The sequence below is a fragment of the Micropterus dolomieu genome, linkage group LG12 (genome assembly GCF_021292245.1).
Source record: "Micropterus dolomieu isolate WLL.071019.BEF.003 ecotype Adirondacks linkage group LG12, ASM2129224v1, whole genome shotgun sequence".
NCBI classification, from domain to species: Eukaryota; Metazoa; Chordata; class Actinopteri; order Centrarchiformes; family Centrarchidae; genus Micropterus; species Micropterus dolomieu.
The window spans coordinates 8,838,204-8,866,166 of NC_060161.1; the positions used below are offsets into that span (position 1 = coordinate 8,838,204).

The 27,963-nt window shown below is 40.1% G+C and overlaps 2 protein-coding genes and 1 long non-coding RNA gene across 7 annotated transcripts in view; 1 reads left to right on the forward strand and 2 right to left on the reverse strand.

Annotated features, from left to right (window-relative positions):
• camk2d1 (calcium/calmodulin-dependent protein kinase (CaM kinase) II delta 1) overlaps positions 1–2,602 on the reverse strand; it is a 105,463-nt gene extending 102,861 nt beyond the window's left edge. For 3 of the 5 annotated variants that reach the window (XM_046063773.1, XM_046063774.1, XM_046063771.1), the window contains exon 1: positions 2,275–2,601. In XM_046063773.1, coding sequence (XP_045919729.1) covers positions 2,275–2,336 — 62 coding nt within the window. In that variant the 5' untranslated portion in view covers positions 2,337–2,601. Of the gene's footprint in view, positions 1–2,274 lie in introns of all 5 variants that reach the window. The other 2 variants (XM_046063775.1, XM_046063772.1) reach the window with 1 other exon arrangement.
• LOC123979752 lies at positions 151–3,761 on the forward strand. Its single transcript, XR_006827320.1, has 2 exons — positions 151–199; positions 3,476–3,761. It is a non-coding gene; the product is annotated as an uncharacterized LOC123979752 (long non-coding RNA).
• Positions 3,762–8,620: 4,859 nt separating this feature from the next.
• Positions 8,621–26,209, reverse strand: slc1a1 (solute carrier family 1 member 1). The gene is made up of 12 exons (XM_046065589.1): positions 25,988–26,209; positions 20,012–20,152; positions 18,810–18,902; positions 18,513–18,627; positions 15,423–15,465; positions 15,163–15,258; positions 14,587–14,771; positions 12,917–13,024; positions 11,257–11,379; positions 10,872–11,066; positions 9,804–9,938; positions 8,621–9,687 (listed from the first exon to the last, which is right to left on the reverse strand). Exons 1-12 carry the CDS (start codon positions 26,085–26,087, stop codon positions 9,447–9,449), a joined length of 1,575 nt encoding a protein of 524 aa, XP_045921545.1. The 5' UTR covers positions 26,088–26,209; the 3' UTR covers positions 8,621–9,446.
• Positions 26,210–27,963: the final 1,754 nt, after the last annotated feature.

A 27,963-nucleotide genomic window follows, 5' to 3' on the forward strand; every position in this document is an offset into this window, starting at 1 on the left:
ATATTTCATTTAAAAATGGTATTTTGACACACACACACACACCCACACACATACACACACACACACCCTTTAACAAATAGCTTCCAGTCTGATACGCGAAGCCAATGCGGAAGTCCAATAAACCTGCATTCTATTGAACGGCCAGCAGGGGGCAACTCTTCTGGTTTAAAAAAGAAGTCCGGTTCCATTAGAACTTATGGTAAAATGTTTCTACTTCTCAGCTGATTTATTACCAATTTCCTAATGACTTTATGGTCTCAGTCGCTAGTTTCAAGTCTTCTTCAACACAGCATGAAGTTCATTTAGTAAAGTATGGTCCCATTTAGAGGAAAACAGACCATAAAGCAGAGTATGCTTCAGGCCGGGCTCATCTGTGATTAGCAAGTCGTTACCATGGCCACCGGTCAATCAGGCTAGAGAGACTCGTACCCTCTGCACTGTGTAAATTTAACCAGCGCCGTTGAAAAAGCTTATTAGGAGTCAGCTGTTCACTTTCTCTGATGAGTACATTTAGTTTTAAGACTGTTGTTTGCTAGACAAAATTATCTGCACTGTTAAAATGACAGTTAGGGTGAAGTACAGATGCACCTAGCTAAGCAAGCTAGCTAGCTCCGCACACGGCTGTTAGCACAGCCGTCTCGTCCAAATATGGTCACGTCTGATGCCGCTGGTTGCAAAAAAAACTAAACAAAAAAACAACATGGTGGCCAAACTCGAGGGTTCAAAACGGCAGTCCACAAACCAACGGGTGATGTCACGATGACCAACTCATCATAACAGTCCCAAAACATTGTAACAGCTCAAATGTGACCAGCCTCTAACAGGTGCAGCAGAGCTAACGATAGTGAGGGAGATGTCAATCAAGCACAGCAACACAGTGCTGAGGTCTTCAAAAGCAAAATAAGGGACAACACCTGGGTTGTAGACCACGGCTGTGTAGGGGCTTCAATACCTCTCTGTGTTGTTGGCCACTGTAGATAATCCTGCAAAACAATTAGCTAGGAGGACTGTTTTATGGCAATATTGGATTTGTTGAGGTATGAAATAATCATATTGCCCTGCCCATAGGACCTCCCATAATATTCTGATATTGAAATAAAAAGAAGGTAGCTATTTGGTTTAATGAAACTATTTGAGTATATGAGTGCTTGGCAAATTCACTATTGATAAAATTTTTTGACTTTGCCAAACACTTCCCTCTCTTCCTCCTGGAGACTCTGCTCACTTGCACCTCTCCTTCCTAAAGGCTTCCTTAAAATAGATGTTCATTCTAAAAAATCTGCAGCAGCAATAACAATCAAATAAATTACTCTGCACAAAGGCCAGGTACACATTAAATAAACCCTCAGGTAGCCTGCAGGGGAAGTCTTCACTGTTTGTGACTAAAACTTCCAAACCTGTGTTTTTTTTTTTTTTGGGCAACAGTCCTGAAGAGAGTGGAGCGATAATGGATGTAATGACTGGTATTTAATCAGTGCGCCAAATGACTCACAATCAGAGCAGAGTTTTCCTGCGCTTTATTTTTACAGCTGGCTGTCTAATCAGTTTGCTGGTTCACTACGAAAACAATTGACGTGACTCAACCTGCCGGCGAGCAGGAACGGAGAGCCACACCTTCCCAAAGCGAACAGCGCGTTGAACATGGAGGCTGCATGTAGGGAGTGTGTGCGCGTCCGCAGCGTGAACCACAGGCACCCCACTGAGGAATTTCAGCCATTCGCATATTGCAAAAGAAAAGATAAAAGACAAAAGGGGCGACACTTGTGCAAACACAGTCCACATTGCTTGGAAACCCGTTCAGTTTCGTATAAGGTTGCCATTATGTCCAGTAAGTCCAAAGGTGGACTGACCTGCGCTGTTCACGACACCGAATTCCAGCCAAATGTCCGCTTGTTTTTACTTGGCTGGTTTGTCGCCAGAGGCACACGCTCGCTGGAGCATGATTTAAGATTAGGGACAAATTATCATGTTCCACTTTTACATTCGGCACGCATTACAAGGCACTCAGCAGTGTTTCTCTTAAAAGAGTTAAACTTTTTCAATGCGCACGGCGGCACTTTTAAGACACTCTTTTAAGAGGGAGCTGGTGACGTCCTCCCCGCACGCGCTAAGATAACACTCCCATCAAGGTACTCGCAGGTAGGCAGAGGTCGCTCGCGGAGATTTCGGTCAGTCTAAAGAGAGTTAAAACGCGGGGCAGTTAAGCTTCACGTTCAAGGCACATTTCGATAAAAAAAATGTTTTAAAAAGAGTTATAAAATGAAGAGAACTTACTTCCCCAGCTCCTCGTACAGCTGGTACTCATCGGTAAACCTGGTGCAGGTCGTTGAAGCCATGTTAAGGTGAGCACAGGAGATCAACTTGGGAAACTGAAAGCCTCGGTCGCTTATGCGCTCCACAAATCCGTTCCCTTCTGTGTTGCGAAGTGCCACTTGTTTCGGAGGAGAAGAAGAACTTAGGAATGATGCAGCAGTGGCTCCTAGGTGTCTTTCACCGCCCGGTGTCGCTCCTCCCGGCTCCTGCTCGTAAACCCCGGATTCTCCTGGACCTGACAGAGACGTCGCGACCTGCTGTTGTGTTAAGTCTGATACAGACACTTGGATCCGTTGACCGCAGTCAAGAAAGACTTAATATAGAATATCAGTCATCCGGTGGTGGTTTTCAAAATAAAACCCTGATTAAATCGTCTTGCTGTCATGTAAATGTAGTATTTAGGAAATATTAAAAGAGAAAAACTTGAGCTTCCTTTGTTTTTTTGTGATACAGACCCTTGTAAAGCCCGCCATTGCGCAAAATACGTATGTTATGTTTGTTTAAAATTGTTTTTTATTATTAATTAAAAATAGAGCAAAACTAAGGAAATAATTATGTGTTGCCCACAGGAAACTATCAGGACCACCTGACAGAAGAATATTCAACTTTTTTCAGTCATGGGTTTTAATCTAGGAATTTTCCCTTTATTTCAGTTTAGGCCATGGACATGGGAAATATTTTTTATTTTTTTGTTTAATCATAGTTTTCATCATGAGCCTTTAAGTGCTGATCACGTGGGTACTATATTTATAATCTGCTCTTGCTGACATTAGATAGCCTACACAAGTTCAGTATCTTTATTTTCAAGTCAAAACATTCAGGAAGATGCCTGCATTCCTTATTTCTTACTTTTTCACACTTGTCAAAGTAGAAAGCACAAGAGCAGACAGAAAACGTATTTTATTTTCTTGATTAATTTTCTTTCCTGTTGTAAATGTAAGAATACGTCTTCAAATAAAATGTATAATCAAGTGGATGATAAAATAGATGGTTTTAACCCTTGAAAGTGCACCTTTAGCTTATACACTGCTATAAATAATTACATTTTATTTTTAATTGTTATTGTACTTGTTCACTGAATGATGACCAATGTCATTTATTTCAATGTGGTATTATATTTTATTTTGGAGGTAAAACAACTTAACATCCGTTTTTGTCTTAGTGTGCGGTGTGTAACTTGACAAAGCTGACTCTGGCCTCAACGCTTCCTCGTTGAAAGCGCTACACAGGGGCTCCATCTAGAGGCAGCGGGGTTGACCTGCGACCATGCATCTGGAGTTGGGACTGAGACTGCGGTGCGTCTCAGGAGCCTCTCAAAACCACATTTCCATAAACACAAGCTCCCACCACAGACTGCTGTATTTGGTTTTGTTGATGTGATTCACACCATGCAGAAAAGTCAGAAAAGGTTGTCTGATTGAGAGAAATAAATATTTTTCTTGATTGTTCTCCTGCAATAATCCCGACAGACGCAACTATTGTCAGACTGTAATTTATAATGATACTGTTAAATTTTTTTACGTTTACAACTTTATTTTCCTTTTTCCTCAGCAGGTTCCGTGATTGTAAGGTTCTAGAGTTTGTCTCTGAAGGTTGTCAGTCATCCAGGTCATAGTTATCCAAGGAAGGTTCCTGTTACTGTCTGGTGTGGCAACATGCATGTGATGGCAATTAACAGGACTGTAAATAGAAATGCCCAGTGTTTGGCAAATCACTCAGCGGTATATTCACAAACCTACTATTGACATAAAACATGATAGTTCATTATCTCTTTCAATAACATAAAGATTTGGTATCGTTATCATGTTGGCGTGCTGATTCTGGCCCTGGTATTACTTGGTATCTGATCTGATTTAAACGTCATCTTCCCTAGTCTTCATCAGCAGAGGGAGTTTAAGGCGTAAAACTCGGGTCTCATTTCACCTAAGCATAGAACCTTGGTCACACATAACAGGTATGAGGTTGAGATGGTGACCTCTCAGCAATACCCATATCCATTTTGCTTATTACTAATTCTAAGCGAGCTTTGAGTCTGCTATGGAGCTGTTTGCAGGTGGAAAACAACACGCTGTGGGTGGTTGTAGGACAGTCCAGAAAGATTTGATAATGTCTGATGTCCCAGCTGCCCATCGACTGAACAGACGTCATGTCCAGTCATGTTTCCCAGGTCAAATGAACTTTCATGCATCACTTTAACCTGACCTGTGGAATGTACATGCTTAGATGGAGACCTTGAAGGCAACAGACTACTTCCTGGGGACACCCTTACTATAGTATATTAGGTCAGACATTACCAGCAAGCTAATGGCTAATCAAAGTAACTAGGTCGTGGCATTTCTAAAAGAAAAACAGATTTAATTTCTGGCGCCCTTTGGCAAACACACTGAACCATCTTTATTAAGCAAATAAACCTCTTAAAAAGCACAAAATACAAAGAAACCCTCAAGAAATCCCAAATCTTCCCGTTTTATGACCATGAGCAGGTTCACCTCGCACACCTACTGTTAACTGGAGCTCCATTAATCCCTGTTCATCCTATAATCTGATCTAATCCACCAGTGAGGAGGTGGTGTGTAAAACACACTGTTGGTTGCTTCCTGTTGAGTGTTAGGGATTGTGTGGGGGTGTGTGTGTTCACCATCAACACCATCATTAGTTCACTAACACTGAAATGCAGTGTGAGTGTAAGTGTGTGTGTGTGTGTTTCATGTTTTTATATCCCAGTGGGGACCATAATGATACTGATATAGATAGCAATTTTAAGTCGCTTTGGATAAAAAGCATCAGCTAAACGAATAAATGTTATGCATGCAGTTGTGATGGTTAAGTTTAGGGTGAGGGGCTAGGAAGGGTTAGGGGTTTGGGGAACAGAAATGTGCGTGTCTCTGTGCATGCGTGTGTTCTCCATCAACACCATCATTAGTTCACCAACACTGATGAAATGCAGCGTGAGTGTGTGGTGAGCGGCCGAGAGATCACTACTGTAAACAGTCCTCTGCTCATTAGAGCGTTTTCACTGAGTGGCTGCATGGCAGGGAGAAAACACAAAATGGTCACGATCCTGCTCTGATTCTGTTTTTATACCTTGTGTCATGTTTGGCCCACTCTGTATTAGCTGTATTGATTCTTGTTTTGGGTCTAGTCTGCTCTGTGTTTAGTCTCTGCCTGTTTTGGGGTTGGTTCTTTGGTCTGTTCTGTATCAGTTATTTGGTCTGCTTTGTCTGTTCTGTGTTTTGCTTTCTGGTTTGGTTTGGTTGCTGACGCCTTGTGTTCAGTTTCCCTGTTTGCTGTGTTGTTTTGTTTGGACTAGTCTGATGTTGGTTTGTGCCTGATCTTAGTTTGATCCCTTTGCCTGTTTTCTTGTATATTTGACTATGGCCTGTCTGTGTTCTGCGTGTTCCCCTGTCATCACCCTGCTTCCCTGTGTCTGTGTGCTGCTTTGATTGGTATCACCTGTTTGTGCTCCTGCCCTCCTCATTAGCCCGTGCTTAAATGTTTGTCATTTCTGTTCTGTATGTTGTTTGTCTCCTTGTCGGGTGTTTCTACCCGTTTCCCCGTCACTTCCCGTTCCCCCTACTCAAGAAATATTACGTGCTGGACTCATTTGGATTGTTGCTTTTGTTCACCTAGTTTGGATTACCTTTGTGAATTTCTTGGTTTGTTTGTGTTGGACTGCCTCATTTTGAGTGCCTGGACTTACAAGTAAGTTGCTCTTTATGTTTCATCAATATATATCTTTAGGATCATCCTGCTGTGTACAAACCCTGCAGTTGGGTCCAAAAACCTGTATTTGCCTGAATAACCCTGACAAAAACTAAGATGTCTATATTCATCTGCATCACCTCCATCACCATGACGATGAGCTATTTATATTGTAGGAGTAATAGTGAGCCTAAAACATGCCCTATGCTCCCCTCTAGTGACGATTTGTATCTCCTGTTAAAGGAGTGTAATATTTAGGAGGATCTATTGACAGGAATGCAATGTAATATCCATAATGTTCCTGGTGATGGGGCAGTGGATAAGATACCTGCCTTTGGTGTGAGAGACCCAAGTTCAATCCCCCACTGTGACACATCTACTATTGTGTCCTGAGCAAGACACTTAACCCCTAGTTGCTCCAGAGGCGTGTGACCTCTGACATAATTAGCAATTGTAAGTCACTTTGGATAAAAGCATCAGCTATAATGAACTGTTATGTTTTCATCTCAGAAAATTATATATATATATATATATATAAAATTTAACTTAAAAGGTGAAACTAATATATTATATAGACTCATTACATGCAAAGTGAGATATTTCAAGCCTTTATTTGATATAATTTTGATGATTATGTTTTACAGCTTATGAAAACCCCAAATTCAAAATCTCAGAAAATTAGAATATTGTGAAAAGGTTCAGTATTGTAGGCTCAAAGTGTCACACTCTAATCAGCTAATTAATCCAAAACACCTGCAAAGGGTTCCCGAGCCTTTAATTGGTCTCTCAGTCTGGTGCAGTGGAATTCACAATCATGGGGAAGACTGCTGAGCTGACAGTTGTGCAGGAAACCATCATTGACAGCCTCCACAAGGAGGGAAAGATTCAAAAGGTAATTGCAAAAGAAGTTGGATGTTCTCAAAGTGCTGTATCAAGGCACATTAATAGAAAGTTAAGTGGAAGGGAAAAGTGTGGAAGAAAAAGGTGCACAAGCAGCAGGGATGACCGTAGCCTGGAGAGGATTGTCAGGAAAAGGCCATTCAAATGTGCAGGGGAGCTTCACAAGGAGTGGACTGAGGCTGGAGTTACTGCATCAAGAGCCACCACACACAGACGGGTCCTGGACATGGGCTTCAAATCAAGCCGCTCCTGAACAACAAACAGCGTCAGAAGCGTCTTACCTGGACTACAGGAAAAAAATAACTGGTCTGTTTCTCAGTGGTCCAAAGTCCTCTTTTCTGATGAGAGCAAATTTTGCATCTCATTTGCTGAAGGCTGCTATTGAAGCATCCTGCGCTTCCATAACACCTCAGCAGTGCCACAGACTGATAGCATCCATGCCACACCGCATTGAGGCAAAAGGGGCCCAAACCAAGTACTGAGTACATATGCATGATTATGCTTTTCAGAGGGCTGACATTTCTCTATTTAAAATCCTTTTTTTTTTTTTTTATTATTGATTTCATGTAATATTCTAATTTTCTGAGATTTTGAATTGGGGGTTTTCATAAGCTGTATGCAATAATCATCGAAATTATATCAAATAAAAGCTTGAAATATCTCACTTTGCATGTAATGATACTATATAATATATTAGTTTCACCTTTTAAGTTGAATTACTGAAATAAATGAACTTTGCACGATATGCAAATTTTTCAGGTTTCACCTGTATTTGAACTTCGGAGTAAGCCAGGCTAGTTTCCCCCTGCTTCCCATCTTTATGATAACCCAAGCTAACCTCCTCCTGGCTCTTGCTCCATCCTTAACGCACAGACATGAGATTGATCTTTTTATCTCACGCTCTGCAACAAAGTACGGAAGCCCTAAGCGGCCATCTATTCAGTTATTTTTGTTTCTCCGGTTTCGCGTGATCTCGAGATAATAAAACAGTAATTTAACCCAGGGGCTGGCAGGAGCGTTTCTTAATGGTAATTTCAAAGGAGTTATAAGTATCATCGGTTAGCTCAGTTGGTAGAGCACAGGAAAAGGCCAATTTTTCTTCTTCTTATGAACAGACTGTTTCACATTCTCACATTAAGCATGTGCTGGACTATGTGTGTCCTGGTGAGCGGTCCACATCCATCAGCCTATGGAATTTTCATTCACCCATCATTCCCAGGCAGAGGAAATTCCTGTGCTTCTCATAGGGGAATCTATTTAACGTTACACATTTCCTGACGGCTGTTGGGAATGTATGATTGGATTCCTCTGAATCTCTTCATAACAACTGTTGAAGGGGGTGATAAAAAAAACGCACAAAAGAATCCACAGTTTACAAGTCCTGTGCTCTACCAACTGAGCAAACCAGTGACACTAGAAATTCTTCTGAAATTATCCTAAAGAAATGGATTCAGCTATGGTTTGTTATTTCTAGATCATGAGATAATTATCCTGTTATCATGGGAAACGGAGTCAAAAAAACCCATTTGAATGGATGGCCACTTAGGGCTATTCCCAATAGTTTATCCCAAAAACATACCTATAACATGAAAAATGTAGATTACCAGATAAAAGCTTACTTCATGTATGCTATAGCGTATTTCAACCCTACACCACAGTGAAAATATAGTTGCGAAGTTGTGAAAAACTACTCAAAAAGACACACTCTGATTATTATTGTCCATTATGTGACCATGCTGCCTAAACACAAATACAATTTGTGATCATAATAATTAAATCAAATAAATGTTAGGGATTTGGTTCTGAAAAAAATGTCCACAAATTTCACAGTGTTCAATGACTGAATAAGCCTTTGTTAACCATCTCCAGTCTCAGTAAAGTCTCCATAAAAGATCAGTCTGCAGCCAGCAATTAGCATAAATTTAACATATTGCTTCATGCAACTTGGTGAAAAACCTCTTTATATGTTTGGCACAGTTTAAATATACAGATAGATATACAAGCAGTGCAGATATACAGCCACGCGAAAAAGATCATTCACACATTTCAGAGAGTAATTGTCTAATCAAGGATTAAATAAAGTAGATTTCAAATTCAGATTATTGTTTTGTTTTCTCTTGTGTTAAATTGATCTTTTCTTTTTGCAAAATACATACATACACCTCAGATATATCCAAAAGAATGTCCTCGTGCACACACACACACACACACAAGCTCTTCCTTTCAGTGCATCCTTGCAAGAAAGAACACACTCGTATTTCTAAAAAAACAAACGGACTTTTCTTAATCTTGGCACAATTTGAGTGTAAGAAGGAAGCACTTTAATCTAGTTGTGGTTATAAATGTCCAACATAAAGGGTGGTCATCTTGGTTAAGCTTAACAGAGGCTGCTATTGCTGATGTTTGAGCTTGGATGGGTCTAGCTCGATAGTTTTCCTCTCTCGTCATGGTGCTGATACATGATGGAAGGTTTTCCGCTTGACATCCATAGCAGCATGGCACTTCCTCTGCTCCTCAGAGCCAGCCAGAGGCTAAAACTGGGAGGTTTCAGTAAAGGAGATTGCATCTGTCTTGTCGACGGTGAAGCCTCCATTGACGTAGGATTTCTTCTCGCACTCTTCGTCATCCAAAGTGGCTTCCAGAGCGAAGGGGTTGGTGACGTCCACGTCAGATGTCAGATCCATCCTCTCCAGTTCCCTCTTGGATAGTTTCTGGACGATTCCGGCTCCATAAGCATCGCCAAGAACGTTGATCATAGTGCGGAACCGGTCCCTGAAACACACCGCTCAAAGTCAACCTACAGCATCGCTCTTAAGTTAGAATTCAAACTTTTTAGTAGGAAGGTATAGGAAAAACACTCCAGACAGAAGGTCAAGAGATCAACTTACAGCAGCCAATCCACAGCAACTATTAGAGTGACATCACTTGCAGGTAATCCAACAGCTGTTAAGACTATCACCATGGTGACGAGCCCAGCATTAGGGACTCCTGCTGCTCCAATACTGGCAACTGTTGCTGTTATACTGAAACAGAGAGACTCAATGTTGTAAATATTCCTCATTATAACACGCAGAAATGAAATGCTAAAGCCACATCTGAGAAATGAGTTGCCCCAAACGGCAGCAAGAAGTAACTGAAATACTCTAAATCATCAGTAAAGTGTGGGCAAGACGAACTGTTGTGACTGAGATACATGCAGTATGTACCAAAACAGTAGATTAGTAATAATACAAAGGGCACAATATCTGCATAGTAAACATTGTATATCAATACAGTTTATTTAGCTAACAGGGGTCATCTCTATGCATACAGATGTATGTAGTCCTGCCCTCAAATGGAACTCATTTCAGAGTTCAGAGACTGTCCTCCCCAAATAATGACAGCAACAGGTATTTGTTCAAATGCCTGTAACTGACATTAAATTGATAAAGCCCTCTAGACTCCATGTAAATTCTCACTGCAAAGGCAGAACTTGCATGCCATTGTTATAGAGCCTCAAGCCTTTGTAGCGAGGAGGTCGGGGGTGGATGGATGAGTTAGCAAAGTTTATGGAGCACAGAGTGTTGTGTTCCACACACTTTGCTAACTCATCCATCCACAATGTACAATGTAGGTTCTGATGAGTGAGAAAGAAATGCATCTATCAGCTGTGATGCATTAATGACAGCTTTCTGCATGCTTCAAACAACCTACTTACAGGTCTGAGTGACATTTAGATACTAATATTATTACCTAAAGGTATGTCAGTCATAACTTCATTATTATGCTTGCTGTGGATGTTGTACATGCCATTATGTCAAGTTTGTTTTTACATGTTTGTTGTTTGGTAGGCATGATCGAAATCAGCAAGAAATTACTACCTTGGTCATCAATACTAGTATTTTATAGTATCATAAGTTGTATTTTATAGTATCATAATCTGTAGTTAGAAGTGCCCCTAAGCAAGGCTGATGTACCTGATAGTAACAATCTGGCCCGCATCCAGAGCATAGTTATTCAGCTGAGCGATGAAGATGGCAGCCACCGCCTCGTAGAGTGCTGTGCCATCCATGTTAATGGTGGCACCCACTGGGAGGACGAAGCGGGTGATCCGCTTGTCGATGCGATTGTTCTCCTCGGCGCATCGGAAGGTGACGGGCAGGGTGGCAGAGCTGGAAGACAGGTCAGCGGTTGGCGTTATTACTGTGACCTCAAGGTTTTGGCTCACAGGGGTCTTGATTCATAAATATGAAAATGTGTCATTTCCTGTGGTCCTAACATTAAATATATAACTATTTATATGTTGCTTTTAAGGCAATGGATGTATGAGTAGTATTAGTGTGGAGCTCAGTGGATTCTGACCTGGAGGAGATCATGAGTGCTGTCACCAGCGCCTGGGCCATTCCCAGTGTAAATGTATACGGGTTCTTCCTCACGATGACAAAGTAGATCAGTGGCAGACAGATGGTGGCGTGGATAGCTAGACTGCAGGAAAAAAACAGACATTATTATAGAACAATGTATTTGAGGGGAATTGCCACATACTGTATGAAAAGCACAATATTAGACTTTTAGAGACACAGATAGACTTTTATATCCCCGTAACCTCCAGACGAAAAAAGTACTTTGAGTTTAATCATTTTAACTATTAAGCTATTTGCACATGTTCATGTCACAATGTAAATATAACCAATATGATGCACTCCCAACTATTAAACTACTTCCCTTACAATAGAATTCGCTCACGGAGTAGTACATGTTGAAAATGACATAGGATGTCCCATGGTTTTTAGTACAAATGTGAAATTTAAAGAATAGGTTTCTTATGAAAATGTTATGTAGCATCATTTATAATCATACATAGAACAAACATATTTATAGCTTCGGTTTTCAGAAACAACCCACTCTACTGCAGCTTCTCAAGGGGTTTAAACTGTCCGTTGGGGCAACTGTTAAAGGTTCTACATTTTGGGAAACGAGCTTATTTGCTTTCTTTTAGAGAGCGAGTAGTTAACCTAGCTTAAAACCTGGAAGCTGACTCTTTTAAAAGTGCAACATTTACATGTCTGTTAATGTACAGATGACACAGATTAAATACAACATGCTAATCAGTGAGCTGCAGAGGTGTTGGTTATTTTTCTGTCCGTTTGAACAGAGCCAGGCTAGCTGTTTCCTCCTGCTTCCAGTGTTTATGCTAAGCTAACAGCCCTCCTGGTCCTATCTTGGTACTTAACGCACATTAAATGGTATCTATCTTCTAACCTTACTGTCACAAAAAAAAGGAATTACGTGTGTTTCATAAAATGCTGAATTATTCCTCAATATTGTGAAAACACACAAGGATATATCTTTTTTTATTTATTTCATACTGTACAGTGGCACTTTTCAGGCTCAGATGTAGCTGAGAGTAAGTCAGTAAAACCAGGTCGAAAGTCATGTGAGCTAACGGGAGATTTATATATATTATATATTTAGTGTTTTCAAGGTCTGAAAAATTACTCCTTGGATTAAAGGAGTAAAAGCTCAAATGTCAGTTGACTGAACTGACTTTTAAATGTATTTCATCTACAGTGCTTACACATAGGCACACTTGAAGAGACTTGACATTACTTTGAAAGTAAAGACTCTTTCTGTTTATCATGATCCATTATCATTCATAGTCCTAAAGCAATAATGCATAAACATTTTTTATCGGCACTGAATGTTGCATTCAGAACATTATGACAGTGTGAACATTGCGTGCACATGTTGTCAGAAGCACTCCAAGAATTGGACTAACCCTGTGACCTAACTGGAAGGGATTTACTGTACAGTCTTTAATGGTGTCACTTAGATTTAGAGGCATGAGCGAAGCTTTCATTACTGCATCTGCAGGTTGAGCAGTTTTAAATGTCCTTGGCCCTTATCAGTGCCTGCACAGAGCTCAGCTTTTACTGTATCACTGGAGGGAGAATCGGCCCAAATGCCAACCATAAATCCCAGTGTGTGGAACAGGCGGATACAGAGTAATAGGACAGCTTACCCACTCAGCACCGTCACCATATAAAGACCCATCTTCCTGAAGATCTCCCAGTCTTCCACCTCGATGATCTTCGCAGCAATTAGGAACAGGATCCCTACTGGCATGTAGCTGAAAAACACAAAGTTTGTGACCTTTGGGGGATAGAATCTAAGATTAAAGCAAATATTGTGCATTTGGACTACAGCTGAAATAATAACTTGATTAAGTGATAAGCCAGTCAACAGAAAAATGATCAGCAACAAGTTTAACAATTGCTTGATCATTTAAGTCATTTTATAAAGCAAAAAAGCAAAAGATTCACTCGTTCTAGCTTCTCAAATGTGAATATTTGCTGATTTTCTTAGTCTTCTGTGAGAGTTAAGTCTATATCTTTGGGTTTTAAGCAGTTGGTTGGATGAATAAAATACATTTTTCACCATGACACAGTATAAAAATGTATGTAAATATTGTATCTACCAAACTTTCAACCCAACCTGGTATTAGGTTGCTAATCAGGTTTGGGCTCATGGCGCTTACTTAAATAAGCCTTGACCTTGGGTCAGGTTTGGACATTTTCAAACTTAACGTATTACGTTTGTTAGCATGGCAAGCTAACAATCAGTAAACGACAGCACAAGCTACTCTACTCTGGAAACAGTTAAGCTACCGCAACACTACAGTTTTATTGGAAGTAGCAAGGCTACCCAAATAAAATAACTTGTCATTGAAAATATTAAACAAAAACTTAGCTAGAGGGAGCTTCTATAAGCTCCAATCATTATAAGGCCTGCTTCTGGAAACACTGTTGTGACAACTGCTAAAAAAATCCAACTGGCTACAAAGTGTGTAGAGACTTTAATCATACTCTGACATACAGTAGCAAGAAAACTGAGTAATGAGTACTTTTACTTTCATACAAATTATATTTTTGAATCGTGGTATTGTTACTTTTTAACATAAAGGATCTTATTAGCTCTTCCACCACTGCAGCTGGGACAAATAATTTATTGTTGTGTCACATGCTGGTAGTTGCATGTATTTTTTTGTTGCCCATAAACATGTAACCTAAAGATGTAAAGAGAAATAGCTTATTGACTAATTAGCCTGAGCCACTTGTGTTGTCAAATTGTGTGTTGGTCTAATAATATATCTTAACTGACGGTACAATTGTTAGCTTTTTCTTCATGGCATTTGCAGCCCTATCCTAATAAGTCCATCTGGTGAGAAAGCCTGAGAAAAGCTAGTATGTGGACCTTGAGTTAAGATTATATTTTGTTAAACTACTGTTCCCAAGGTCAAGCGTGTTAAAGCCTTTTTGTCGGTCGAATGAAATGATGTCACTTTGTCTTTGAGAAAGGAAAAACGTCTATTGCAGCATCAGTCAGTGTTCATCCAGGCTGGGTCTAGAAAACTGAATATGGACCAAGTTCAGGTCTATTTTTTAGGCCCATGCAGAACTTTCATCAAAATTACTCAGAATGTGCATTTGTATAGTAGTCCAAGTTTTAAAAACGTCTTTATTGATAATTAATATAAAAGTGAAACCTCTAGCAAGAGATATCCCAGATACAAAAATCATCAAAAGGATAAAAACACAATAAAACCCAAAGGAGCGTATTCATTCATCCTTTTTTCACTTGTAGCTTTTTAATGTTGTTTGCTGTACCTGTGGATCAGTCTTTTATACATACCACATAATGATCTGGACCAGTTTCATGGTTGCTTCATTCAGGGCATCAAAAAATTCCAGGAGGATACGGCCCTTTTCACCCATCTTCCCAATGACAAGGCCAAAAGCAACACAGAACACAATAAGCCCCAGTACGTTGATTCCATCTGAATATGTCCCGATGATTTTATAGTCCCTGGTTATATTCTGCCAAGAGAGGAGACAAGGAGGCGATTCATTCAGCTAACCAAGACTAGGCCAGGAAGCTGCTTTTACAACCACACTAGCTTGCTCTAAAGACCCATTGATGAGCAGCCCAATGACCCATGGCTACGTTTCACTCATTATTGGGTCTTCTGATGCATTTAGATCAGACGCTGGTCGCCAGGTGCAGAAACATGAAACGTACAGTGCGGCAGATGGATCAACAAAGACACACTGTTGTCATGCAAAGATCAAAACCACAACAATCATGTTAATGATGTTGAACTTGTTGAACTTTTCTTCTTTGACAAACAAGGCTATGCATCAAAAGCATTTATGTAGTGACTGATCAGACTGATCTAGATGAACAGAACAGAGTAACGTGCACACCTACCTCTACCACCGCCATGATAGTAGTTGTGAGAGGTGGAATTGTGGTGGTGTTGGCTGAAACCTTCGGAGGCTCCAGCTCTTTGCGCTTGGTCTTGTACTAGAGTGGAATTGGTCACATTTCACAACGTCAGAGTTACGTTCACATGGCCACATGGCTACACAGTGTATACTCACCAGATCCCAATGTGGGTTTGAATGACACTTTAAACATGGGTAGAATGTGGAACTGCAATGCATGATAGATGTGCAAACGCCTCTTACCTGCTGAAAACAAGCCTGCACCAGATTTTCTGGAAACATGTTTCTGTTGATTGGAAAAGTCAAGATTAGGGCTAAACCAATGACACAGAAGGTGATGATTTGTACTTCAATAATTCCTTGACAGATGGGTCATTGCAATAACTCTTTAAGTAAGGCAAAATCCAGGAGAGAATGATTTTCACACTCATAAAGAGGCTGTGAATGTGGTGAACTTCTTTTGAATAATGGAGCTAAAACACTAATAGTTCTTTGCAGATGTCTTCCTCAGGGATGCCAAAATTGCATCAATAGAAAGTTGTATGGGAACTGGATTTTTAGTATATACGGTACACAACAGCAATTACCTTTAATTCAAGAAACTGAAGGTTGGATATGTTAGCCTCTGAGTTCTTCAGTAACAGAAATACACATCGATACACATTTTCACATCGATGGCTATGCCATGGGGAGCAATTTGGGGTTCAGTATGGCTACGTTCACACTGCAGGCCTTAATGCTCAATTCCACATTATTGTTTAAATGTGGCTGATATCAGACTCCAGTGTGAACTTTCCACGGCCTGAAAGTGACCCACACGTGCAGAAGAATAACAGGACGTCACACATGCACTGTCCTACAGAGTTACAGAGCCATAGAGGTTAGCTCCTACTTGCTAACGCTCCCAATTTTCACAGGAGACTACCGTTTTTCATTGTCCTCTTACAGGTCAATTATGACAAGTGTTCACAACTTTATGTTCTTTTCATTATGGTTTCTGGCGCTGTACAACCCAACTGCTCCACAACTCACTCACACACATTCACACTACTCTCTCTACTAAGTGGCATGCACATAACTCAGAAGAGAGCTCGCGGGTCCGGTGGATTTCAGGTGTAAGAAAGGAAATCTGTGAGCAGATAGCAAGGTAGAGAAGAAGGAGAGCCACGTGTTTAATAATGGCTTTTTGTGGAGCTTTTTCGTTTAGCGCGGCTCCGTGCTCTAAAGTGACGTCAAAGTCGCATTAATTCCGACCTGAGTGTCCAGACTGAGGTCAGAATTGATGCAACTATGAACTTATGGCTTCAAAGCGACATTTCAATACTGGGCAGAATCCTCCTGACTAAAGCAGAAGGGATTTCAAGATTTGTTTACCCTGCTCTCTCCCTCAGCGTCCATGATTCAACATGCAAAGACATTAAAAACGTACTCATAAACTTTGTATGGAAGAATTACACCTTCAAGGTGAAATGGTTAAAAGAATGCTTAAATGCACCCGACTCATTATGGTACTTTATCCCACATAACATTTTCAAAGAGGTTGGAGGTCTCCAATTCTTGTTGAAGTGTCACTATAATATCACAAAGTTACTGCTAAAACTGTCCCGATTTTATCAACAAGCTCTTTTAGCTTGGAAGTTGTGCTATTCTCATAACTTCTCTCCACACAAGTCTATTATATGGAATAATGAGGAAAAGTCACTTTATTACCAAACTGGATCGATAGAAATATCATCTTCTTAAGGGACTTATTTGATTGTAACGGTCAATTAATTAAGTATGAGTCCTTTCTTAGAGAGAAGGCATTCCCAATAACATTCAGAGAATATAGCTCAGTCTTTAAATCTACACCTAATGGTTTATTAGAACTAATGAAAAGCTATAAGAAACAGCAAGAAGTGCCCAGTTTCACATATACTCTTTATATAAATAATATTGATATTTTGAGCAGCAAATGCACTAACAAACACATTAGAAAATGCTTTTTAAATTTAAAGAAAATAACACCTCGTGGAAATTTTTTCTGGAATTCTCAGTTTTCCAATATTAACTGGTGTAAGGCATGGCTTGTTCCTTTTAGATTCTGTATTACAAACAAAGTTAGAGAATTAGATTTGAAAATTTTTGCATAAAATATATCCAACCAACATGCTTATCTCAAAATTCATGTTTGTTGATAACAATTGCACCTTTTGTAGAACAGAACAATAAACTTTAAATCATCTTTTCTATGACTGTTCATTCTGTAGCTCATTCTGGAGGGACTTTGAGAATTACATATATTCTAAAACAACACATACAATCACAATTGAAAGGAAAAATGTCATTACCTACTTTGAATCTAAAGATAAGAACTTATGTTTACCATTGTGAATCTCTTTATTTTGTTGGAGAAATTTCATATTCACAAAGCTAAATGCTCTAAGTCTACCCCATGTTTTAAAGTACTCCTAATCGAAATAGATATGTACTTTGAGTCTCTCAAACTTGTATTAAACAAGAAAAGCATTTCGATAAGTAATATCTACTCAGAGCTATTCATCTAAAAAATATCTTATATCACCACCTGTTTAGATAGTCTGTCACTTACTCACTTACTCATCTCTTAAGTGTGTCCTGTTTTGTACTTCCTTTTGTTTTTGTTAATGTATTTGTTATTTAAGTTTATTATTAATTTATATATATGTTGCACTATTATATTACATTAAGCCTTATATTGTGCTTATATTGTGATTTAAAAAGATCCGATCTGTATCGGATTTGGACCACATATGAAAGTGGCCCAAATCTGAACTGGAAAAGATCAGATTCCGTGTGACTTGGCCTGTTCAAACTGTCATAAAAAGATCAGATCTGAGTCACATATGGGCAAAAACATTGGATTTGTGTCACTTTGGCCTGCAGTCTGAATGTAGCTTACGTTGCCCAGGGACACTTTGATATGCAGACTTGGAGAACTGGGGATCAAACCACCGACCTCCTGATAAGTGGACAACAGCTCAAACCCTTACGCCACCGCCAGTACAAACTTTTCTCTCAAGCTCCTTTACGTTCGTCACTTTCCATGAGTATAACTCAGTGTAACCCCACAAATGCTTGTGAGAAGAAACAGTCCATTTGGGCAAACCTTTTGCCATTGAAGTTGTTAAATGACACGTTGTATGAACTAGCTTGTTTGAAGCAGAGGAACAGAAGAGAGGTGATAAATTATTATTTATTGATCACCACAAGACAAGTATTTCAATTAAGACCTGATTTCACTTCAACATCTGAACGAGTGAACACTTCATCGTCATGAGAATTTTGTTTCTATGACATGGCTGGGGGGATCACCTTATGAGGTCCAGGAGTGTGTCAACTGTTGTGACGTTGGGTGTGGTCCCGGCTCTGTCAATGTGCTCAGCTGTCTGAGAGACTCCAGGTTTGATAGTCATCACCAAGATAATGCCTGCAAAGGATGACAGTCAGCATGCTGTGATGACGGTATAACTCATGCAGTGGGTTTCATATCAACCACCTCTTTTACATAACACCATTTGAGAGACTTAGCTGTAAAGCAACTGAAATACACAGGAAAAGTAAATAAAGTGTGAACTAGAGAAGTTAGGGGGAGGGGAAATATCAGCTCACCAAGAATAACTGCAATGATGGTTGTAGAAAAGTAATAAACAACCGCGCGCAGACCTATCTTTCCTGATACCTCAGAGTCCAGGGCTGCAACGCCTGTGAACAAAAAAGACAATGTGTCATTATAATCTAAACTACAAGCTCCTCCCACCAGGTATCAAAAGACTATTCTAGAGATTTTGAAGTCTGATCAGTTGAACATCAAATGAAATCGTTCCAACTCAAAGGGGACTGTGAATATACAACAATTTCTCTGGTCAACAGATCGGGTCTTTAATACTTCAACCAGCAATCGTGGCATAGACAGGTGCTGAGAACTTCCACACCACACTGAAGCCTAGAGGCTGGACAAAAGTAGCTATATGAATGCATATAGATTATTCAAAGACAACGTGCTGGGATGTGCGGGTCTTTGTTCCTTCATGACCTGGGGAAGTGAGTGTAGGTTATGGCTTGTTTATGAATGTTGAGTTAGAAAGAGTTAAATTGCTGGAAAAATTAACCCTGATGAGTATAAAGTTAACTAATTTAGTTAAATTACTAATGCTATTTTTAAAGTTAATGAATCTACAGGCGATTGTGATTGAAATGAAAACGGGCTACTTTTAAACAACATTCACTTGACTTTGTTCTTGACACTTATTTGTAATCCCTAATAGCGAATTGTGCTGACCAATGTGATGATCTTCCAGAATCTTCCAAACCACAGCTTTCTGCTGAGCTTTCCCCTGCGTTTCATAATCTTCACAGTCGAGCATTTGATTACAAAGTAATAAATACCAAGCACTAGATTAGTTCAGCCATGATAGAGTCCATCAGTTGATGAAGACGAAGATGCTGATGAAAGCTAAAACACATAGTAAGTGCACCTTGAGTTACTGTTATTTTGCATGACATGCAAACAAGGTCCCTTTCTCGATGTGCTCTGAGGAAGTTAAAGCACATACTGAGAAATAATGGTACTCAGGTGGGGGACACTCCTTGCGGTGGGAAAAAACTAATTCTCGCTGTCAACGACCAATTGAGGAGCTAGCAAATGCACAAATCAATTAACAAACACGGTTACATTTTAGTTAGCAAGATCAAATGAATTTACAGTTTTAAGACTTACTTCATTTCTTGTAGTGCACTTCTGTATGTGTCATTGCAGTACATCATTATCACTGTATGTTTATATCACTCAGAAAAAGTCATGTTCAAGTTACCTGTTATCATGCTTGAAATGATGAGTGGGAGGATGACCAGCTTCAGCATTCGCATGAGGATCTCTCCCGGGAAGCCAAAGTACTGCTTGTTGAGATGAGAGAGGGACGAATACTCTCTGACCACGACGCCCAAACTGATACCTTAAAGATCATAAGAAAGACAGAGTCAAACCATAAAAGATTCTTGGTTTCAGCTGAAGGGGGCCAAAAAAAACATAAATTACACTAAAATTGATATTATGTCGCTTAAATGAGTGCAGTTTGCTCTGCAAAAGCAACTGAGGTTTCATCCATTCAGAATTCATGAGGCACAACGCACATTGGCCTATATTTTTCAGCTATAAACCTCACAGGGATCCCACTCAGTGATTTTAGTAATATACTCCAAGCCTCCTCTGTGTTATCACACATAACAGACCGCCAGTAAAGATGCCTGTTAAACACGGCGATGACGCAGCAAAATGTAGTTGCATGCCACGACCACGCAGATCTATCAAAACATGACCTTTACTTTACTTTAGCATTTGTGGATGTGAAGCCCCTGATGGAACTGGCTTAAAACTCACAAACTCGCTGTAACTTCCATATTTAGTAAGCTGCAGATTCTCCACCAGGTGGAGCTGTTTGGTCCTTTTCTAACCATGCCAACTGCACCACCAACTGTGTTAGCAGCAGCAGCAGCAGCATTGTCCACCTGCAGTGAAGACTTTTTAATGTTGCCACCTACGGTCAAAAACAGTTGCAGAAAACAAAACACTTGTGCCACCTACAGGCATTGAGACTTACAGCTGCGGCTTTATTTCTTTAGCTTCCTTCGACTGGGGATGGGTTGCCTGTACCACCTGTGACCTCAAACAAAATGGAACATCTGCTCTGCTATTTGCCACTGCAGTCTGAGTGGATCATGGTTAAGCATTTTTTATTGCTTGGTTAGATGGCCAGCTTTGTGTGCATGCAGCCACAGAAAGAACACTGTGGACAAACGTTATACATTGAAGACTTGAAGAGTAGAAGCACATGACTTCTAGTGGCAGCAAAGCCAAACCATTGTCTGCAAACTATTTGTGTGCAATTTTTTGCTCTGTGAATTTCAGTAATTATTCACTTCATGTTCGGGTTAATCACAGTCGACAGACGAGCTAGTCTGTGGAAATGATTCAGTCTCACAGCACTAGTCTGAAACTGGTTATGACACGGGCTCTGTGAAATAATAACATTAACGCACCGCTTCTCTCTGAACTCTACAGTGTGCATGTCAGTGGTTCTCACACTGGGGGGCTCAGGGGGGTTGTGGATGTTGAGCAGACCTAAAGATGCATAAATATGATTCATGTGGTGACACAAACAGACAAAAGTGCTCTGATGCTAGCAGGGCTATTTTGCTAACCTGAATCTTGTTTCATTTTAATCGCCTGTATTGTTAATGATTAATAAAAACAAAATCCATCTTTGCTGGGGTGGGGGGGGTATGAACTTGGCTTCTGAAGGGGGGCGTGACAGAAAAAGTTTGAGAACCAGTTCAGTGTGTAATAATTCAGAGGATCTATTGACAGAAGAAGATCCATAACTATGTTTTCAGTGGTGTATAAAAACCTTACATAATTAAGCGTTGTGTTTCTATTACCTTTAAATGAGCCATTTATATCTACATAACCGTGGGCACCCCCTCCTATGGACGTCGCTGTATTTTGTTTCTACCGTAGCTGACAACGAACAAACAGCGCTACAGAGCGCATTTCGTCATCACGGCGTTCTTCTTCTGCTTGTATAATTCCTGTAATGTAGACGCCCATCACTACATTGAATGCGTACAAAGAAGAAGAAAAGGAAATAGTAATAATAATGATATACAGTCTCTGAGTAGTCTTCTGGTTTATTAGAAGAGAAGTGACATTTGGACAAATGAAGGAGAAAATGTGTTATTTAGCACGAGAGCCGACAGCCTGTGGATCTTTATACCATAATCACAGAGAGACGTATGTAGTTGGATTAATTTCATGTAGTGACTCTCTCTCTCCAGCGCTCTCTGGCTTTGGCGGTCACATTCATGAGACAATCAGCTGATTGGCAATAAAAGTTGGATTGTAACTTCATGTAGTTCTTCTCCAGCGCTCTGTTATGGCTTTGTTATGTGGACAGAAATGTACCGTTACCTTCCTGAGATAAACAGCTGATGAATATTATTGGTAATGAAACAGCAGGGAAGCTCAGATCAGCAGCCTAGCTTCACATTTTACTGCCCTGGTGGAAAATATGTATTTCTTTTTACTGCTAATGGTGATATATAACAAGACTTTGGTATGTTAGTCCAGATGAGCCAACCCTCCCACGTTGTAAAATACTGTATTACAGGAGTATGACACTTCATTTCTTGATGTGGCTGTTGTTTATTAATGAACAAGTAACAATAATATTCAAAAAAACATATGGTTTTACTGAATAATTAAGTAAATATAATTTCTTAATAAATCTAACTAAAGAAACTTTTCTTGACTGGCAACTCTCTGCCATCTCATACAGGACATCTTTTGTCCTGTCTCAGGCACCATAGCTATACAACTCGCTTGGGTGTCACCACTAGATGTCACTAAAACTTACACACTGAACCTTCAAACCCTAGTGTTTGATTTAAATCATCAGACTTTTTGATTTCTTGCATTGTAATCACAAATGCATTATTTAATAGAAATTGGGAGCTCATGATGTAAGTTAGTTCATGTCAGCCAGCCAATGTAGTAACAGATCAGGTAAGGTAAGGTATTATATTGTCACATAGTGAAATTCAATCTCTGTATTTAACCCATCCCAAGTATTGGGAGCAGTGGGCAGCCACTGTTTTGTGGCTCACAGTGATGGCAAAATGTCACTGATAGACATTAAAAATTTGTGCTTAGTTGACATATAACAGACATGAGGCAGTAATGATATTGCAATGTGTTTGATGTTAGCAGAATCAATCAGTTTCCTGGTCACACAGGGTCACTTAGCTTAGGATGAATTTTCACCATAAGTTTACATTCAGGTCACAATTTTGATTTGTGCATTATTTTGGTATGCAAGACTTGATGAAAAGTTGCACTTCAGTTTCAGTGAACATCAGTGTTAAATATACTGTAATGCACTTTATATTGCCGTTGACCAAGCCTCTCTCTTACGCCTACAGTTAGTCCTAACATTACACCTGTCCTGGCCTCGCTCCACTGGCTCCCGGTCCATTTTAGAATACATTTTAAGATCTTTTTGTGTGTTTTTGAATCACTAAATGGGTTGGCACCTCGTTATAGTTAAGTTTACACCCCCTCCGGGTCACTAAGGTCCACTGATCAGCTCCTGCTGGTCGCTCATAAAACCAGGTTAAAAACCAGGGGTGACCGCACTACGTCAAAAAGCCCCCACCCTCGAAATTTTTAAAACCCCTGGCTTTTAACCCAGCATGAGAGCTGTGTGGTCCTCTGCTGTTGCCCTTCGATTGTTTGTGAACCATTTGTTTGCTTGTTGTCTATGTTTCTATGTTTTCTTTGTGTTTTAATATGTGTTTTATGTTTTATTCTTTGCGCAGCATTTTATACACCTGGTTTTTAAAATAAATAAAATGGATTAGATTAGAGTGGATAAATATAATTGTTGTTGAGTGTACTGTATATTAACTATTTTGGTGACCCTCAACCTTTTCCTCTAGAGGCACCCTGTAGTCAGCTCCCCTTCTTTGCTTTCTACAAAAGGCATCGTGTACTATACAACACAACACATTAAGCAAAACCAATCTACCCCATGTGACTTGGTCCCTCACAGAGCTGCTAGCGTAGCTATCGACTCTTAGCTTGTGCCCCCCACATCTCTCTCTTTTTTAAATGTGGTGAGTAGTATGTAGCTGCAGTACCAGAGGCTGCAGTTTCAGGACCGCAGGTTCCTAGGACCGAAACTACATTTCTAGGACCCTTGTTTACATTGATACTGCCAGCTAGCTGGCTAGCTAGCTAGCTATGTTACTCTTGACAGCCTCCCGAAGCCAATAACCCATTAACCACAACCATCACCGAGTGTGTGCCTAAACTTAAGTTATTGATTATATCGACCGTGTTGCTCCTTCGTGTTGCTGTGCATTACCACCGCATGGCACTTTCGCAAAAGATCTACGGTTCTAGAACTGCGGTCCCAGGATTGTGGGGGTTCTGAAACTGCAGCCTCTGGTACTTCAGCTACATAATATTGAATGTGGTTAGGATTAACCTCTTAATTCCACAGAAATACCCAGTTAACAAACCTCACATTGCCTGTAGGTGGTGCACATCAGCACATTTTAGCTACAGCTCTAAGCTGCTGTTTGACAGGTTGCACAACTGCAGATCCAGAAGCTGCTGGTTTGATTTCGGATGCTCCCTTCAATTCACAGCTGCAGTTATGGTAATTGCAATCATAAAGACCCACTCCTTGATTTCACAACAGTACCAGACAGCATGCAGTTTCCTCTCAGCCCTGGAAGAAATGTCAATTTTGGGGGAACTATTAGGTCCTATAACGAAACCAAGACCTGTACCTAAACACTGTTGTCTTTCAAAGTTACAAATGGCCAGAAAGCAGAAAGTTTTTTTAAAAGTAATTAAGTAAGCGGATCTGTAATAATAAAGCAATCTGGGATGCTTGAGGTGAAGCGAGGTCATCATGGTAAAAGAACAACTTTGGATGACAGATTTTATTGCCGTTGTGTGTAACTTCTGCCCTACACCTGCAGGACATCAAAACATCCAACATCTGACAGTAAACTGAGAGAACTGAGCCAGATTACAATAGATTTCCACTTATAAAATTCCACAAAAGACCCACAACCAGGGAAAGTCTTGCAATAGATCAAGTAAAAATATATAAAAATAATAAAAAAGTAGGGGGAGGCATGTGTCTGTCCAAAGTTCAAAAATAACTGATTAATCTCTCATTTTTTAATCCGTTCTCAAACAGAAATGTGATTTCAGGAGACTTACTTCCTGGAACTATTTCTTGGCGATGCAAGCTGAGCCCAGTGACTTTCTGCAGCCTTGTTGTCACAGTGAAGTTGGTTTGGGACCATGAGACCAAAACCTGCGCTCACCATCTGGCATCCCATGCAATAGTGGAGTTCTTTTTGCATTTCTGTTTTACGGGGGAGATTGAAATAATTGAAATATGTGTTAATCAGTGACCTATAGAGGTGTTGCAAGCTGTACGTTTTGAACTTTGGACAGAGCCAGGCTAATCGTTCTCCCCTTTCTCCAGGCTGACTGCCACTTTGCCACAGCTCCGTACTTTACACACAGACATGAGATTGAAAGTAAAAAAAGCAAGTAAGAGTATTTCCAAAAAGTGTTGAACTATTCCTTTAACACACATTTAATCTAAATTTCTTTAGAAATGCAATTAGATACTACTAACTTTGTCTGGATGAATCTAATAGAGGCTATCAGCTCAAGGTAACCCATCCCAAATATAAAAAAGAAAATACATCTAATAACATCTTAACCCTTTTCAAACCTGAGCACCTGCTGATAGCCTGTGCTGTATGCACTGTGCTGCGCTGCCTCAGGGCTGGGACTCCTCACATAGACCCAGCATCAGCTGTCCATTCAGTCTGGTCACGTTTGACTGAGACACGTCCAGACACAGGGGGAGAGGACAGAGGCTGTGTCTCCTACAACACCACACTCAGTACCTGTTCTCCATTTTTTTTTATGTTTCTATGTCTTAATATAATGAAGAAATGGAATGCATGTAGTCCTTAACACACACATTTAGCATTTACTGTTGCTTTCTCGTCAAGCAGTGGCCAGCTGATGCAAAAGAGGTTGATTTATTTCAACAGTGACAGCGGCTGAAAGCAAGACTGAATGGTAACACAGAGAGGGAGGGATGGAGATCGAAACAACTAAAAAATGGCATCAATGGGGATGAAAGAGTCTCATTCCCTCAGCATACATGAGCAGACATTAAGGGGCTTCCACATACCGAGCAGCACTGACACAACGGTGGCAATAAGAAGCCAATTCCTCCTCAGCAAGCCTTTGAAATTCACGCCTCGTCGCTCTTTGTTACCCATCATTTCCATGGTGTTTCTTTTCCCCTCCAAAAAGAGAGAAACAACAATGGCCCCCGTGGAGACACAAAAGACTCCTGCGGTCGGGATGTCAGGTGCAGACGACGCAGAGGAGGATGGAAAAGCAGAGGATGCAGCCGTCAGACGCTGCTGATGGCCAGCGATGGTGTGAGGGAGGGAGTGTGTGTGTTCTGGAGAGAGAGAGGAGGGAGGGAGGGAGGGAGGGAGAGAGGAGAGAGTCTCCTTCCCCCTCTGCCGCCCTTCCCCCACACAAGGTGTCTGACATTTTCAGAATCAGAATCCGCTTTTATTGCCAGGTATGTGTACACATTAGAGGAACTTGACTCTGGATTGTACGTTGCTCACGATGTGCTTACTCATACAAAAATACAAAATCACAATAATAAAAATAAAATCAAATGTAAAATAAACTTTTCTCCTTTTTGGAATTAGGAAGTACAGCAAAACAGCTCATTTGGAAACAGATTGTATGTTAATGGTTATCTATGTTAATCTAGTCTGACCTCAACCTAGAGTAGCTCCATCCACCAATAATACCCTGTTAAATTTATGGTTCATTAATGTTGGATCTCAGTCTGTCACAGTACTAAAAGTATGCTGTTATTTTGTATTTTATAATTCCAACCTGATCTTTTCTTATTCCCTGACTGTTCTTACAGGCAGTGGTGTAGCACACAAACAGAGGCCCCCACATGCAGCCTCACCGGGCAATTTCAGAAAACCTGTATAATTAGCCCTCTTTTCTCACCATGCTTATAATGACTGCGAAACGTTCACTCTGAGGTTTTACAACATCATAGAATTTCATCATAGAAGAAGATTTTTAGGTCTTCTTTATCCATAATCCATAGAATCCATATATTTATAAAAAAAAAGCTGGCCCTGATATTGAAAGTGAAAACACAGGATTATCACTCTCCTACTAACTGTCTCGTCTTTGTTATGGTAGAAAATTGTGTCCTCTTACATTTAATCTTTTATGCATGTTCTTTTACCATTATTATTATTACTATTATTATTTTTATGGTTTATATATATATATATATATATATATATATATACAAGGCGATTTTCTCAGAGCCCCGACTACATTTGCAGTCCAAGCTGTGACAGCACCTTCAGCACGCAACCCTTGATAGAGCTGCCAAATATCGCATGATTTCGCCATCGTTTCCCGCGGCCGTCTTCAGAAAAATGTTTTCCAGCATGGCAAGTAAATTTCTGTAGCGGGACTGTTTTTTCGAATCACAAGTTGTGTCTCTCGTTTCATGTGTCACAGTAAGGATTAATCCACAGGTTATTTAGTGCTTTAACACACCCTGAAGTTTGCCCTGTCACAGTTTTTCAGTGTAAGACTAAATCGTGTTGACATGTCAGGAGTTCCTGTCGGGACGAAAGAAACACTTGTTACTTTATTCCGCTGCTAATGTCGTGACTTACAGGTGCTGGTCATATAATTAGAATATCATCAAAAAGTTGATTTATTTCAGTAATTCCATTCAAAAAGTGAAACTTGGATATTATATTCATTCATTACACACAGACTGATATATTTCAAATGTTTATTTCATTTAATTATGATGATTAAAACTGACAACTAATGAAAATCCCAAAATCAGTATCTCAGAAAATTAGAATATTACTTAAGACCAATACAAAAAAAGGATTTTTAGAAATGTTGGCCAAATGAAAAGTATGAACATGAAAAGTATGAGCATGTACAGCACTCAATACTTAGTTGGGGCTCCTTTTGCCTGAATTACTGCAGCAATGCGGCGTAGCATGGAGTCCATCAGTCTGTGGCACTGCTCAGGTGTTATGAGAGCCCAGGTTGCTCTGATAGTGGCCTTCAGCTCTTCTGCATTGT